The following is a 13,234-nucleotide window of genomic DNA, read 5'->3' on the forward strand; positions in this document are numbered from 1 at the left end:
GAAAAATAGTAAACAAAACACTACTTCTTGTCTTCTTTAATACAGCTTGGCTAGTTTACCGACTTTTTAAAAGACGTATTTTATATTTTTTATGTTTAATTCTGAAATATTTATAGGTGACACGTATTTTTAATAAGTTTAAACTTAGTTTAAGATCTCTAATTATGTTAGATACAGGTAATTAGTGTGATAAATACTTAAAAATGTATTATAATAATTGGTTAATTATAATTTTTAGACAATGAAAATGAATATAAGACACTAATGACGGGCACTATGAAAACTCAAAAACACAATCTTCGTACACGGTTTTGCCAAAAAGTACTAACATCTATTGTAACCTATTAATAAACACCATGTTTATTAAACAAGTAATTATTCACGGTTTTAAGAGTTACCGTGAACAAACTGTTGTTGAGCCATTCGACAAGAGACACAATGTTGTTGTTGGCCGAAATGGCTCTGGAAAAAGTAATTTTTTTTATGCTATTCAGTTTGTGCTCAGTGATGAGTTTTCTCATCTTCGACCTGAACAACGTCAAGCATTGTTACATGAAGGTACTGGACCTAAAGTCAACTCTGCTTATGTGGAGATCATTTTTGACAATACGGATAATCGACTACCAATTGACAAAGAAGAGGTAGTTCTAAGGAGGGTTATTGGTGTTAAAAAAGACCAATATTTCTTAAATAAGAAAATGGTACCAAGAAGTGATGTTACTAATTTATTGGAATCTGCTGGATTTTCTCATTCAAATCCATATTATATAGTTAAGCAAGGTAAAATTAATCAAATGGCAACATCCCCTGATTCACATAGACTAAAGTTATTAAGAGAAGTAGCTGGTACTCGTGTTTATGATGAACGAAAAGAAGAATCAATTGAGATATTAAAAGACACTCAGACAAAGTTAGATAAAATAGTAGAATTTATAAAAACTATTGAAGATCGTTTAAGTACATTGGAGGAAGAAAAAGAAGAATTAAAAGAGTATCAAATATGGGATAAAAAAAGAAGAACTTTGGAATATTGTATTCATGATAGAGAACTTAAAGAAACTCAAAGAAAATTAGAAGAATTAGATAGTCGAATGAGTAATGTTGATGAAGAACAAAAACGACTTACTGCAAAAGTAAAAGAAGCAGCGCATGAAGCTAAAAAATCAACTAAGCACTTACGTGATGCCAAGCGCCTAGTACATAGTGTCAAAGAAGATAAAGATACTTTAAATTTAGAACAACAGGAATTGATAAAACAAAAAACCAAATTAGATTTTACAATTAAAGATCTTACCGATGAAGTACAAGGTGATAATAATTCTAGAGAAAGAGCTGTCAGAGAATTAGAAAAGTTACAAGAAACTATTAAAACAAAAGAATCAGACTTGCAAGAAATAAAACCTAAATATGAAGCTCAAAAGAAAAAGGAAGAAAGCTGTACGAGAGAACTAGGACTTAAAGAACAAAAACGTAAAGAATTATATGCTAAACAAGGACGTGGAAGTCAATTTGCATCCAAGGAAGATAGAGACCAATGGATTCAAAAAGAATTGAAATCTTTAACCAAACAAATTAAAGATAAAACTGATCATAAAGAAAAATTAACAGAAGATTTAAAAAAAGATGCCGAACGTTTGTTAGAACTTGAGAATTTGGTACATAGTAACTCAACTGAATTAGAAAAACAAAGAACTGCGATTGATGAATATAATAAACGATACTATGAATTAAAAAAAAATAAAGACCAATATCAAAGTCAAAGAAATGAATTATGGCGTAAAGAGAGTTCATTGCAACAAACTTATTCAACATTAAAAGAAGAATTAGCTAAAGCTGATCAGTTACTTCGTAGTATGGCTGGTAAAGCAATTTTAAATGGAAGAGATAGTGTGCGTAAGGTATTAGAAATTTTTAAAGAACGTGGTGGATCTCAAGCCAATCTTGCTAAACAATATTATGGCCAAGTAATTGAAAATTTTGATTGTGATGAAAGCATACAGACAGCTGTTGAAGTGACTGCTGGTGGAAGAATGTTTTTTCATATTGTTGATTCTGATAAGATTGGAACACAAATCTTAAAAGAAATAAATAATCAGAATTTACCTGGTGAAGTAACATTTATGCCGCTTAATAGATTAACTGCCAGGACAATAAAATATCCACAATCCAAAGATGCCATTCCAATGGTAAATAAATTGAATTATGAATCTCATTTAGATAAAGCTATGAGATTTATTTTTGGCAAGACTTTGATATGTCGAAATTTAGAAATAGCTACAAGTATATCTAAGCAAAGTATGTTAGATTGTATTACAATTGATGGAGACCAAGTATCATCAAGTGGTACACTTACTGGAGGTTATTTTAAAAATGTCCGATCTAAATTAGAAATCCAAAAGCAACGTAATGAATTAATGAGTCAAATAAAAGAATCTGAGGAACAGTTGACTGTACTTAGAACACAGTTAAATGATGTTGAAGGAAATGTTAATTTAGTCATGGCAGATATGCAAAAAACTGAAACTAAAAATAGTAAAGCTAAAGGAAATTTTGATAAGTTAAAAGGAGATATCAGACTTATCAAAGAAGAAATGGTTGGAATTGAAAGATATAGGGTGACAAAAGAAAGATTACTTGTAACTGCATCTTCAAATTTAGAAGCAATGCAAACTACAAGATCTGGTCTTGAATCTGAATTACACCAAGAACTTATGGCACAATTATCTGTCACTGATCAAAAAGAAATGGATAAACTTAATAATGACATTAAACAGTTGACACAAGAGAATAAAACTGCATTTTCAATGCGTATGAAATTAGAAGCAGACAAGAACAAATTAGAAAATCTATTAACTAACAATTTGATTCGTCGTAGAGATGAATTATTACAAGCATTACAAGAAATATCTGTTGAAGAACGTAAACGTACATTAGAAAGTAGTAGGTTAGAATTAAATGCTATAGAAAAAAAATTAGATACAATTAATATAGATATGAAAAATATTGATACCAAAGTACATGAAGCGGTTAAGAGACAAAAGAAATGCCAAGAAGAATTGGATAAATGGAAAATTCAAGAAAAAGAAGCTCAGGATAAACTTGAAAATGAATCTAAAGATCTTTGTAAAGTATCTTCTAAGCAAGAAATGTTACGTAAAAAATTAGAAGAGTCAGAGTCTAAAATCAATGATCTCGGAGCTTTACCTAACACAGATTTGGTTACTAAATATATGTCTTATTCTTCAAAAAATTTATTTAAAGAGTTAGAAAAGGCTAATAGTCACTTAAAACGTTTTAGTCATGTCAATAAAAAAGCGTTGGATCAGTTTATAAATTTTTCAGAACAAAAGGAAAAGCTTGTTTCGAGAAAACAAGAACTTGACCGTGGTTATGAAAAAATAGAACAGCTTATGAATGTCTTAGAACAACGGAAATGTGATGCAATACAATCAACATTTAAACAAGTATCCAAATATTTTTCTTATGTATTTTCCAAACTTGTACCTGCTGGTCATGCAAAACTAGTCATGAAAACTGTGGGGGGTGAAGAATCAACAACAATTAATATGCGAGACGAGACCAGTGTTGGTAACTATTCTGGTGTCATGATCAAAGTGTCATTTGTAGGACAAGGAGGTGAAATGCGGGAAATGAATCAACTATCAGGTGGTCAAAAATCTCTTGTTGCATTAGGTTTAATATTTGCTATTCAAAAGTGTGACCCTGCTCCATTCTACTTGTTTGATGAAATTGATCAAGCATTAGATCCCCAACACAGGAAATCTGTTGCTGATATGATACATGAAATGTCTTCAGAAGCACAGTTCATTACTACAACATTTAGGCCAGAGTTGCTGCAACATGCGCATAAGTTTTATGGTGTTAAGTTCCGTAATAAAGTAAGCCATGTGGAATGTGTTACCAGGGAGGATGCACACGACTTTGTGGAAGACGATACAACTCACGGGTAATAGATTATTATTATTTACACTCTATTTCAAAAGTTTTAATTGCGTTAAAATAAAAATTTATAATAATTATTCAAGCTGTTTAAATTAAACCACATCAAAATTAAATTTTAGTCTAGCCATTGTTGTCCATCTAGTTTGAACCATATGTAGTGTATCTACTTAAATATTAAGTGAGTATTTTTTTCCTTTAGTAATTTTAAAGATATTAATATATTTTCAGTATATTACATTGAGATACATTAAAATTCTACCAAATATTAAGGAATACATGTTAACAAATCATGTCCAATACCTATTAGATATAAGATAATAACTCGCACTTTTCATTATATATGTTTTGTTTTACGTATTTACTAGATAACTAGACTATTAGAATAATCACTATTTTGTTGAAAGGTAATGGAATTCCTTTTACTGTTTTATCCCACCATAGCACCACAAAAGTAAGCATAATTGTTAATCAGTAACCACCAATCATACTAATAAAGTAGAATCTTGGTAGTTAAAACTCGAAGAGATAAAAACAAAATTGTAATTATTGTAATTTATTTCATGTTATAATATATGAGATAATACAAGAATTTTTTTTTTAATTATCGCAATTCAACATTGATTTATAAATTGAATTTTTGTTTTTTACTTACCTCTTATTGATAAGATACCTAATAAAGATATTAATTATTACAGTGAGTAGTTTCTATAATAAGCTGTACATTTATTAAGGAATTTATTAACTTTAAACCATAGACACACAATTGTATAATATAAATATTAACCAACATTGAATTATTGTAATTTTTGTAACAATTTTGACATATATTATTAAGTTTGCAACTTTATATATTATAATTATAAATAGTTAATAATAATTCTTAAAATTTAACTGATTTATTTCCCAAATAGATAATAAGTTTAGTAATGTATTATGTCAAAACTGAAATACTTGGCTTCAAGTTGTTAAATTTTATTTTCCATATAAAATTTAAATATAAATTAAAATTTAATTTATAAATTTTATTTATATTTAATTTAAATATAAATTTACAGAAATTCAACTCGCAAAGAACCTTAATATCAAAATATTTCATTTAAATAACATTAAGTTTGCTATAAAACATTCTTTAGTTGAAATATTTTTTTAGTAAATACAGTTTCTCGTTGAATTTTTTTATTTTAAAATACCATTTTGTAAGCAGTATTCAATTTTAATATTAGAAATGGTTTCAATATTTGTATAATAAAAATGTATACTGGACTAAATATTACATATTAATTTTTTCAATTATAAATGGTTTATAGCTGTTGTCAAAGCAAAATAATTTAAAAATATGATCAATAAAATATTTTAAATTAAAATTTTTTGTTTTACCATTGTTTAATACATGATATTTTTCAATTTAAGTTTGTTTTAATTTGAAATATTTTGATGAGCTATTTGATAATACAGTTTTAAACATTTTTTGTTAATTATTGTGATTGATATTTGTCATAAAAATGATCAAAATTATAAATAATTACTGTAAGAATTACTTTTTATTTTAATATACAGTTAATTATTACAATGTTGCTACTTTTAAGTAAATTAATTTCTTGCAAAAATTAAATTTTGAATTTTGAATTTTTTATTCTTGGATGTAAACATTTATATATTAACCTATGTAAAATACTTTGAATATAGTTTTAATTAAAATTGTGTTGTTTTTCTTTTCAATAGAATATCCAATGGTAAGGATTTGAGTTTTTAAATAAAAATCACTCAACATTTTTTTCCAAAACAATATTGTTATTATACAATATACACATTATATTATACTTGATAAAATAGTTTTAGATTGTACATAACAAAATATCTAACCCCATATTCCAAAACTATCTTTAATTGTATCTTTATTATCTCTTCTTTGGCGATTTACAGCACTAGCTTCGCCTTTAGCAAGTTTTCTATGTCTTACTGTTGCTCTTTCTCTTTTTGCTAACGCTTTTTTCACTCTGTCCCTAATTACTTCTGGTGGTATAGTTGTAGCTGTTGACATACTTCTAACACTATGTATATCTGAATAACATACTTTTGATGATGCAACACTTTCAGATTCATCATTTTCACTTAATGATACATATTCCTCAGAATCTGATTTTACATTATTCGGCTTTTCTTGAACTGGAAAAACAGTAGAATTGCCAAGAACTGTTGAACATTCTTCTTTCATCAGTTCAGCTACTCGTTCTGCTAAATGTTCCACTTCATCTTTTTCATTTTCATAAAAATCACTTTCTTCTCCAGACCCTTCTTCAATACTATCAACCATACCTAGTTCATGCAATAAACATTGGTCCATATTTTTTGTAAAACCACTAGCTGATACTTCTACATCTAAAAATTCTTCTCGGCTATTAAAATGAAAATTATAAATTCAAAATAATTAGAAAATATCTAACACGTAAAATAATTTTGATTTGGTTTTAAACATTACTTACGTAATATCTTCAAATGTTGGATACAAATGGCTTTCATAGTTAAATCTTTTTTTAAAAAATTCTCTTATACATTTAACATCTCTATCAAAATACCTAAAACAAAAAATAAAGAAGTTAAATTTAATTTTCTAGATTTCATCAATGTATTGTTATTTGTTTTAATATCAACCACTTTTATGTTAAACAAAAAGATAACTACTTATAATTAAGCTGCATTTTATTGTAGACATAATGCATATGATATTTATGTTAGTGAATATGTATAATACTAAATATAGATCTACATACAGTGGAGTGTCAATTATCTGTAAATTACAAATTATTTGAAAAAAAAAATATATATATCATTAAATTTAAAATTTAAATTAATTTGTATCACATACTTTTGACAATGTATTGTATTCATAATTTCATATTAATCTACACATTATATATACAATTTAAACATTTTATTTTTAATTATATAAAACATTTAAATTTGTGTTCCATTGTAAATTTCTAAAAAAATTTTAATTACCTGTATCTCCCCTTTCCCAATTCCAATTAATAAAGATAATCTACTTTCTACATTAATAAATGTATAAGTAACATTATTACTTTCTTAATTAGGTTAAATATTTTTCTCTATAATTTTATTTATAGGACTTCTCTTGTATACCATTGACGAGTAAGTGTGTCAGTTGCATACAACCAAAGGATCTACAGTTAAATCTGTAATGTGACATATATGTCTGTGTCGAATACACAATAAGCAATGAAAGGTTAATGTGTCACTAATGTTAATTATATCAAAACACTTAAAACAAACTATGTATGTTAATCATCCAATTTCAATTTTATGTTTATTTACAATAACTATCTTAAAAATCTTTAATAAAATTTATATTTTAAGAATGACATTGAAATATGATGGTTGTAAACGTGTATGCAAAGAAGTGTATAATACGCGTTGCTGGGCTAGAATGTTAAATTTATGTTTAAATTATTTTATCTAAATTTACTTTGGATAAAAAAAATATATTATATAATTAATAAAATAGTAGTATTATAGTTTATTTTAATAAGCAGGACCTAAATATCTTGAATTTGAAAAGGACTTACAGTAGATAAACTGCTCTGGTGTAAAATAAAAATTAAGTAGGCATTAAAACAAACAGATGTGTTAAATTTGAATTCAATAATGAAAAAATTTTTGAATAACTATCTAGTTTTAGGGTAACTAATAAAACCAATTATTTTAATAATAATATTAAAATGTTATCAAACATTCTTATTTTAGATTTTGAGCGAAGCAATGATATATTGATTTTACAATGATGTATTTTTTTTTTATCAGTCATCTTTTAAGACAGTAAAAATGCTTTAATTTTAAACTTTGTGGTTTGCTCTAAGTAACCAATTCGTTCTGGTTAGTATCTAAGGGAAATTCAAAGTAAAAAATTTAATACTTTTCAAAATAACTTAGAAAAACAGAAATTTTTAAATAAAATTGAATTTTTTAGGTGAAAAATTAATAAAATTCTTCATTTGTATGGTTTAAGTTTGAAAATTTAATATAAAATAATTCATACTTGAACTAAAAAATAAACAATTTTTTTTTTTTTTATAGATACTTGAATTTCAAATTGGACAAAATTACATATTTTAACTATTAATAACAATGTTAACTGTTTTATTATAATTTAATGATGTAAATAATTGTAATTAATTTACGCTTATCAATTGTCTAAATGTTAAATATTCTTATTATTTTATCAATAAGTTTGATGACCATGTTTTTTAGGAACACTTTATAAAAAAAAATTATAACTCAAAAGAATTATTCATAGGGTCTTACAATATCTAACTCAATTATGAGTACAGTGCATAAATGAATGATGGATGAAAAACTTCTACTCACATTTCAGCATTAACATGAGTAACTGACACCATTTGTGGGAAATCAATTACAATTGGTTTTTCTTCATCATTAATCATTATATTAAATTCATTGAAATCACCATGTATAACTCCATGTTGAGCAAAACGAACAATTAAATTCATGAGGTCATCATATAAATTTTCTACATTATCAACTTCATAAAGACGACATCTAAATCATTTAAAAATTAAAACTTAGTTTTAAAAATGATTAAGATAATTTCCTAATATTGAGTATAGAAAAGAAAAATACTCACAAAGGATGTCCATTTACTAATTCCATAAGCACACAATGTCGATTGACGTCAATTGGTTTTGGAACAGGAAAATCTCTCTTTGATAGTGCTTCCATGTATGCATACTCTTTTGTAGCTGAAATTCTTGACAAATACAGCCATCCAGCCTTGTGACGATGTGCATGATAATCTCGTTTTTCTTTTAAATTACGAAAACATGTTCTTCCCAATCTTAATAGTGACAAATAAGTACATAATATGAAGTTAATTTTAAATAATGAAAGTTAAATATTTAAAAATACCTATGTAACTTTAAACATATTGGTTTATCTTCGGGATCAGCAACAACATAAATATTTGATTCTTTACCAACACCAATTTGATTACCAAATGATGAAATAAGTTGACGTGAAGTAAGTGTTTTCAATGCCAAATAGTCATAGCCAGTATTAGTTAATCTATAACCATCATCTAAATAATAGAAAATATTTATAATTTTTATTAACATTATAAATATTATTTATACATTATACTGCACTATATAAAACATTATCTTATGAATAATTAAGGTTTAATTGATAGTAGGAAAACATAATCTAATAGTACATTGGTAACTTTTAAAACAATGTAGTTTATAAGCTCATAAAAGAATAGTTTTTTAATTTCCAAAAAGGTTATCAATGGCATATTTTAGGTGCTTTTTCAAGTGTCCAAAATATTCTTAATGACCCAGTAAAATAAGAATATTTCTTGCATATTCTTGTATATAATTTTAAATTATTGTTCAGTTACTCTTGTTAACCAGCATTAATAAAACTATGATACTTACAATGCTTTCCTCTTTCATACGACAACAGTCTATGTTTACAAAGTTCTTTTAAAATTTTATGTACACCGCCATGATGTAGATTTGCAATTGAAGCAGCCAATGAAGCTGGGACAAGTTCATGGTTTTTCATTCCCATTTCAATCTGTTTATTGCATAAATAAACAAGATAAATACATATTTCCACTTAAATGTTAACTAAATATATTTTTATATTTAATCATACTTACAGCAGTCAAAACTCTAAAGTCTTCGCGTGTCAAGTAACGCAACATAGTCACGTTTAACTTCCCCATAATAATTGTAATTTGTAGACAAGTAATATACAACTAAACTAATAAAACTGTACTACTGTCTATGAATACTGAATACTATTCAGTGAATAATATGATACATGATCTTACATTACTGCTAAGAATGCTAAGATCGTAGTGTAAAACTGTAAAATATAAATATTATCAATTATTATGAATTATAAATTTATGATCTATAAAGGATATTTCAATAATCCTGTAATCTAATCACCACAAGTTATAATGTGAAATGAATACGGATTTTAAGAACATAACCTTAAAATTTAGTTTAGTGTTTATTAAGTTTACCTCAATAGTTGAGATATCAATGTTTATGTGTTATTAGTATACAAAGTACAAGCATTCAATAAGTAGTAAGAGTACCGGACTTAATAATTATTAAATTTTATTTATATTTAGAAAACAGAACTGTTCAACGGTGTTTTGTAATTAACTAATTCTTAAATTTGTAAAAAAAAAAAACAATAATAATGCCGTATGCTAATCAACCTTCCGTACATATATCTGAACTGACTACTGACTCAATTAAATTTCAAATTGAAGACACTGATCTCAGCGTTGCTAATAGCCTGCGTAGAGTTTTCATCGCTGAAACACCGACATTAGCCATTGATTGGGTACAGCTGGATTCCAATTCTACAGTGTTAAGTGACGAATTTATAGCATCTCGTATTGGTCTCATACCATTGACATCTGATGAAATAGTCGACCGCCTACAGTACTCCAGAGATTGCACATGCTCAGACTTCTGTCACGACTGTAGTGTAGAGTTCAACCTCAATGTCAAATGTTCAGAAGAGATGACAAGACATGTAACTACTGCAGATTTGATAAGCAATAATCCACGTGTAGTACCAGTTACTTCAAGAAATCAAGATAGTGATATTAATGAATATGGAGAAAAAGATGATATACTTATTGTTAAATTGCGTAAAGGACAAGAATTAAAAATTAGAGCATTTGCTAAAAAAGGATTTGGTAAGGAGCATGCTAAATGGAATCCAACTACAGGTGTAAGCTTTGAATATGACCCAGACAACACTATGCGACATACATTATTTCCTAAGCCAGATGAATGGCCTAAAAGTGAATATTCAGAACTCAATGAAGATCAGCATGAAGGACAATACAACTGGAGAGCTAAACCAAATAAGTTTTTTTTCAATGTAGAAAGTTGTGGATCATTAAAGCCTGAAAATATTGTTCTAATGGGAGTCGCTGCACTTAAAAATAAACTATCAAACCTTCAAACACAATTTACACAAGAAATGGATGCACTCGCTATAAACTAATTTTAATTAATATGTGTAGATTTAATTATTTCTAGTGTTTACTGCACTTAAAACAAAAAAATCTTGAATTGTATTACTTATATTTTTAAAATTAATATTAAAATTAAAAATAAATAATGATTTATATACCTACATAGTTTATTTTATTATTTTCTTTTGTTTCTCTCGTATATAACATATATAATTTAAGTACTATTGTAAGAACAATGATAATGTTTATTATGATATAGTCATATAAGTACTCACATTTTTGGTAATAGCAAAATCAAATTAGTAATTACTAACTACTCATTAATTGAGGTAAGGTGAAATGAGCAATTAGTATTTAAATATATGGGTACATAAAAAAATGAATAATTTAATTTAAAACTAAAAGCGTATTTTATTATATTTTCCATCTTGAAAACCCATTTTAAAAAAATTATCATAAGATCAAATATATTTGACTTGGAGGGTGGTTTTTGGTAGCAAATTTAATCTAATATATAGATATTTAGAGAAATCGAAAAGTAAAAAATTCATAGTATTTTTAAAATAATCCAGATGAACAAAAAATTAAACTTAAAAAATTTTTTACTATAAACCAGTTTTCTACCAAATCGATTTCGTTTTTCTTAAAATTAAAAATAATAAAACAGCCACATAGATAAAGTGTAAATATTTTAAGTTTTTTTTTTTGAACTATAAATGTACATTTTGTTAATAAGTAAAAAAAACTTGAAAAATTAATACAAGGTTACTTTTAAGTTGTATTTCAGTAAATAAAAAGTTTCGAAAATAAATAGGTAGGTAATAATTTTATCAATTTTCTGTATTCAAAGTTCAAATTTTTACGAAATTCATCAAAATTACGAAAATTTACAAATGTTTATATTATCTGCAGATTATCACCAAAGTTTTTGATTTTTGATACAAGATACCCCGTACTATAAATTAAAAAAGAATTTAGCTTAAGAGAACGCTATAAATATATTTAGATAAACAAGATCTCTTATTGATAGTGAGTGTGCGCCAGCAAAGTGGACTTAGTTTAAAAAGCGTAAAATTGAATACGATGACACCTGCTGCATTTGTGACAGACGATCATCAATTAACAATATTAATTATTAGCATTTGGTGGAACCTCTTGTATGGATATACATCCGACCGATTGTGCTAGATAAACTTGTAGTGTGCCGTGTGCGGTACTGAAGTCTGAAGTGGCTGAACGCGTGGCGCGTGCTTGCGCCGCGTGAAAACACCTAACAGCGCATTCTCTTGAACGTTATACGGTTTCGTTTGTCCAGGTAGCATCCTCTTATTCCTCTTAATAATTCTTTATAAATCATGAGTGATTGAAGTTGAAATTTTGATAACATTGGTTATTCCAAATTTCCAACAAATAACAAAGATTAATCTTCAATCAATATTTGTTGATATATTTTTCAAAAAACATGAATAATTTCTATTATACTTTACCTACGAGACTTAAATTAGTAGCTCATGCGTCCGCAATAAAATAAATTTGTTGAATCGCAGGCACGTGACCCTCCTGGCTTCTAGCTACTGCTGAATTAAGTAACTTTTTTGGAAGTAATTAAAAGCGTAGTTTATTTCTATATTATAGACATTTTTTACATACAGTAGGATCTCGTTAGTCAGAACACAGACTAATCCGAACGGGCTTGGAAATTGCCGCATTGCCTTTGCTAATACACATGACGTGTATCATAATTCATAATAATATGCAATATATATGAACATATTAGCTGGCTGTATATACATAATCATAATGATTTTGATTGTATTAATTATAGTGTTTTACTACAACGAATTTTATGAATTAATACTGCAGTATAGATACTTAAAGCTTATTTTCAAAATTTAAATTACAAGAAAATTGTTTTTTTTTAAGTCATAAGTAATCCGAACAAATCGTTAATCCGAATGATTCCTTTCCCCAATCTCGTTCGGATTAACGAGATCTTACTGTACTATAGTTTTTCTAGTCTTTTGGATCTATAAATCATCTTTAAATGTGTGAGACTTGAGTCTCGATAACAACCAACTGAACCTATAGGTATATCACAGAATTTCTATAACAGATTAAATTTCATCTATTCTGAGTCTATAGGGAAACATCGATGCCGATATTATTACTTGTAAAATTATAAATTTGTAATTGATAAAAATACTTGATTTGAGTGAGAAAATGAATGAT

At 26.8% G+C, this 13,234-nt stretch overlaps 3 protein-coding genes across 3 annotated transcripts; 2 read left to right on the forward strand and 1 right to left on the reverse strand.

Annotated features, from left to right (window-relative positions):
* The first annotated feature begins 34 nt into the window (after positions 1-34).
* On the forward strand, positions 35-4,745 carry LOC112593552 (structural maintenance of chromosomes protein 3-like). The gene is made up of 2 exons (XM_025337998.1): positions 35-177; positions 239-4,745. Exon 2 carries the CDS (start codon positions 357-359, stop codon positions 3,969-3,971), a length of 3,615 nt encoding a protein of 1,204 aa, XP_025193783.1. The 5' UTR covers positions 35-177; positions 239-356; the 3' UTR covers positions 3,972-4,745.
* A 996-nt stretch (positions 4,746-5,741) lies between these two features.
* Positions 5,742-9,916, reverse strand: LOC112593725 (serine/threonine-protein kinase RIO2). The gene is made up of 7 exons (XM_025338241.1): positions 9,659-9,916; positions 9,432-9,573; positions 8,905-9,073; positions 8,624-8,833; positions 8,347-8,538; positions 6,447-6,539; positions 5,742-6,359 (listed from the first exon to the last, which is right to left on the reverse strand). Exons 1-7 carry the CDS (start codon positions 9,722-9,724, stop codon positions 5,822-5,824), a joined length of 1,410 nt encoding a protein of 469 aa, XP_025194026.1. The 5' UTR covers positions 9,725-9,916; the 3' UTR covers positions 5,742-5,821.
* Positions 9,917-10,049: 133 nt separating this feature from the next.
* LOC112593727 (DNA-directed RNA polymerase II subunit RPB3) lies at positions 10,050-11,100 on the forward strand. Its single transcript, XM_025338242.1, has one exon. The coding sequence runs from the start codon at positions 10,213-10,215 to the stop codon at positions 11,032-11,034; it is 822 nt and encodes a 273-aa protein (XP_025194027.1). The 5' UTR covers positions 10,050-10,212; the 3' UTR covers positions 11,035-11,100.
* The last annotated feature ends 2,134 nt before the right edge of the window (positions 11,101-13,234 follow it).

Source organism: Melanaphis sacchari, unplaced genomic scaffold (genome assembly GCF_002803265.2).
Source record: "Melanaphis sacchari strain LSU unplaced genomic scaffold, SCAv2.0 Contig20_pilon_pilon, whole genome shotgun sequence".
Classification (NCBI taxonomy): domain Eukaryota; kingdom Metazoa; phylum Arthropoda; class Insecta; order Hemiptera; family Aphididae; genus Melanaphis; species Melanaphis sacchari.

Bases quoted from the DNA above. Each gene is read 5' to 3' on its own strand.
- LOC112593552 (XM_025337998.1), top strand. From the start codon at position 357: ATGTTTATTAAACAAGTAATTATTCACGGTTTTAAGAGTTACCGTGAA.
- LOC112593725 (XM_025338241.1), bottom strand. From the start codon at position 9,724: ATGGGGAAGTTAAACGTGACTATGTTGCGTTACTTGACACGCGAAGAC. The intron at 9,574-9,658 runs GTAAGTATGATT...TGCAATAAACAG, and splicing joins ACTTTAGAGTTTTGACTGCT to ATTGAAATGGGAATGAAAAA. The intron at 6,360-6,446 runs GTAAGTAATGTT...TCATTTTAATAG, and splicing joins CCAACATTTGAAGATATTAC to CCGAGAAGAATTTTTAGATG.
- LOC112593727 (XM_025338242.1), top strand. From the start codon at position 10,213: ATGCCGTATGCTAATCAACCTTCCGTACATATATCTGAACTGACTACT.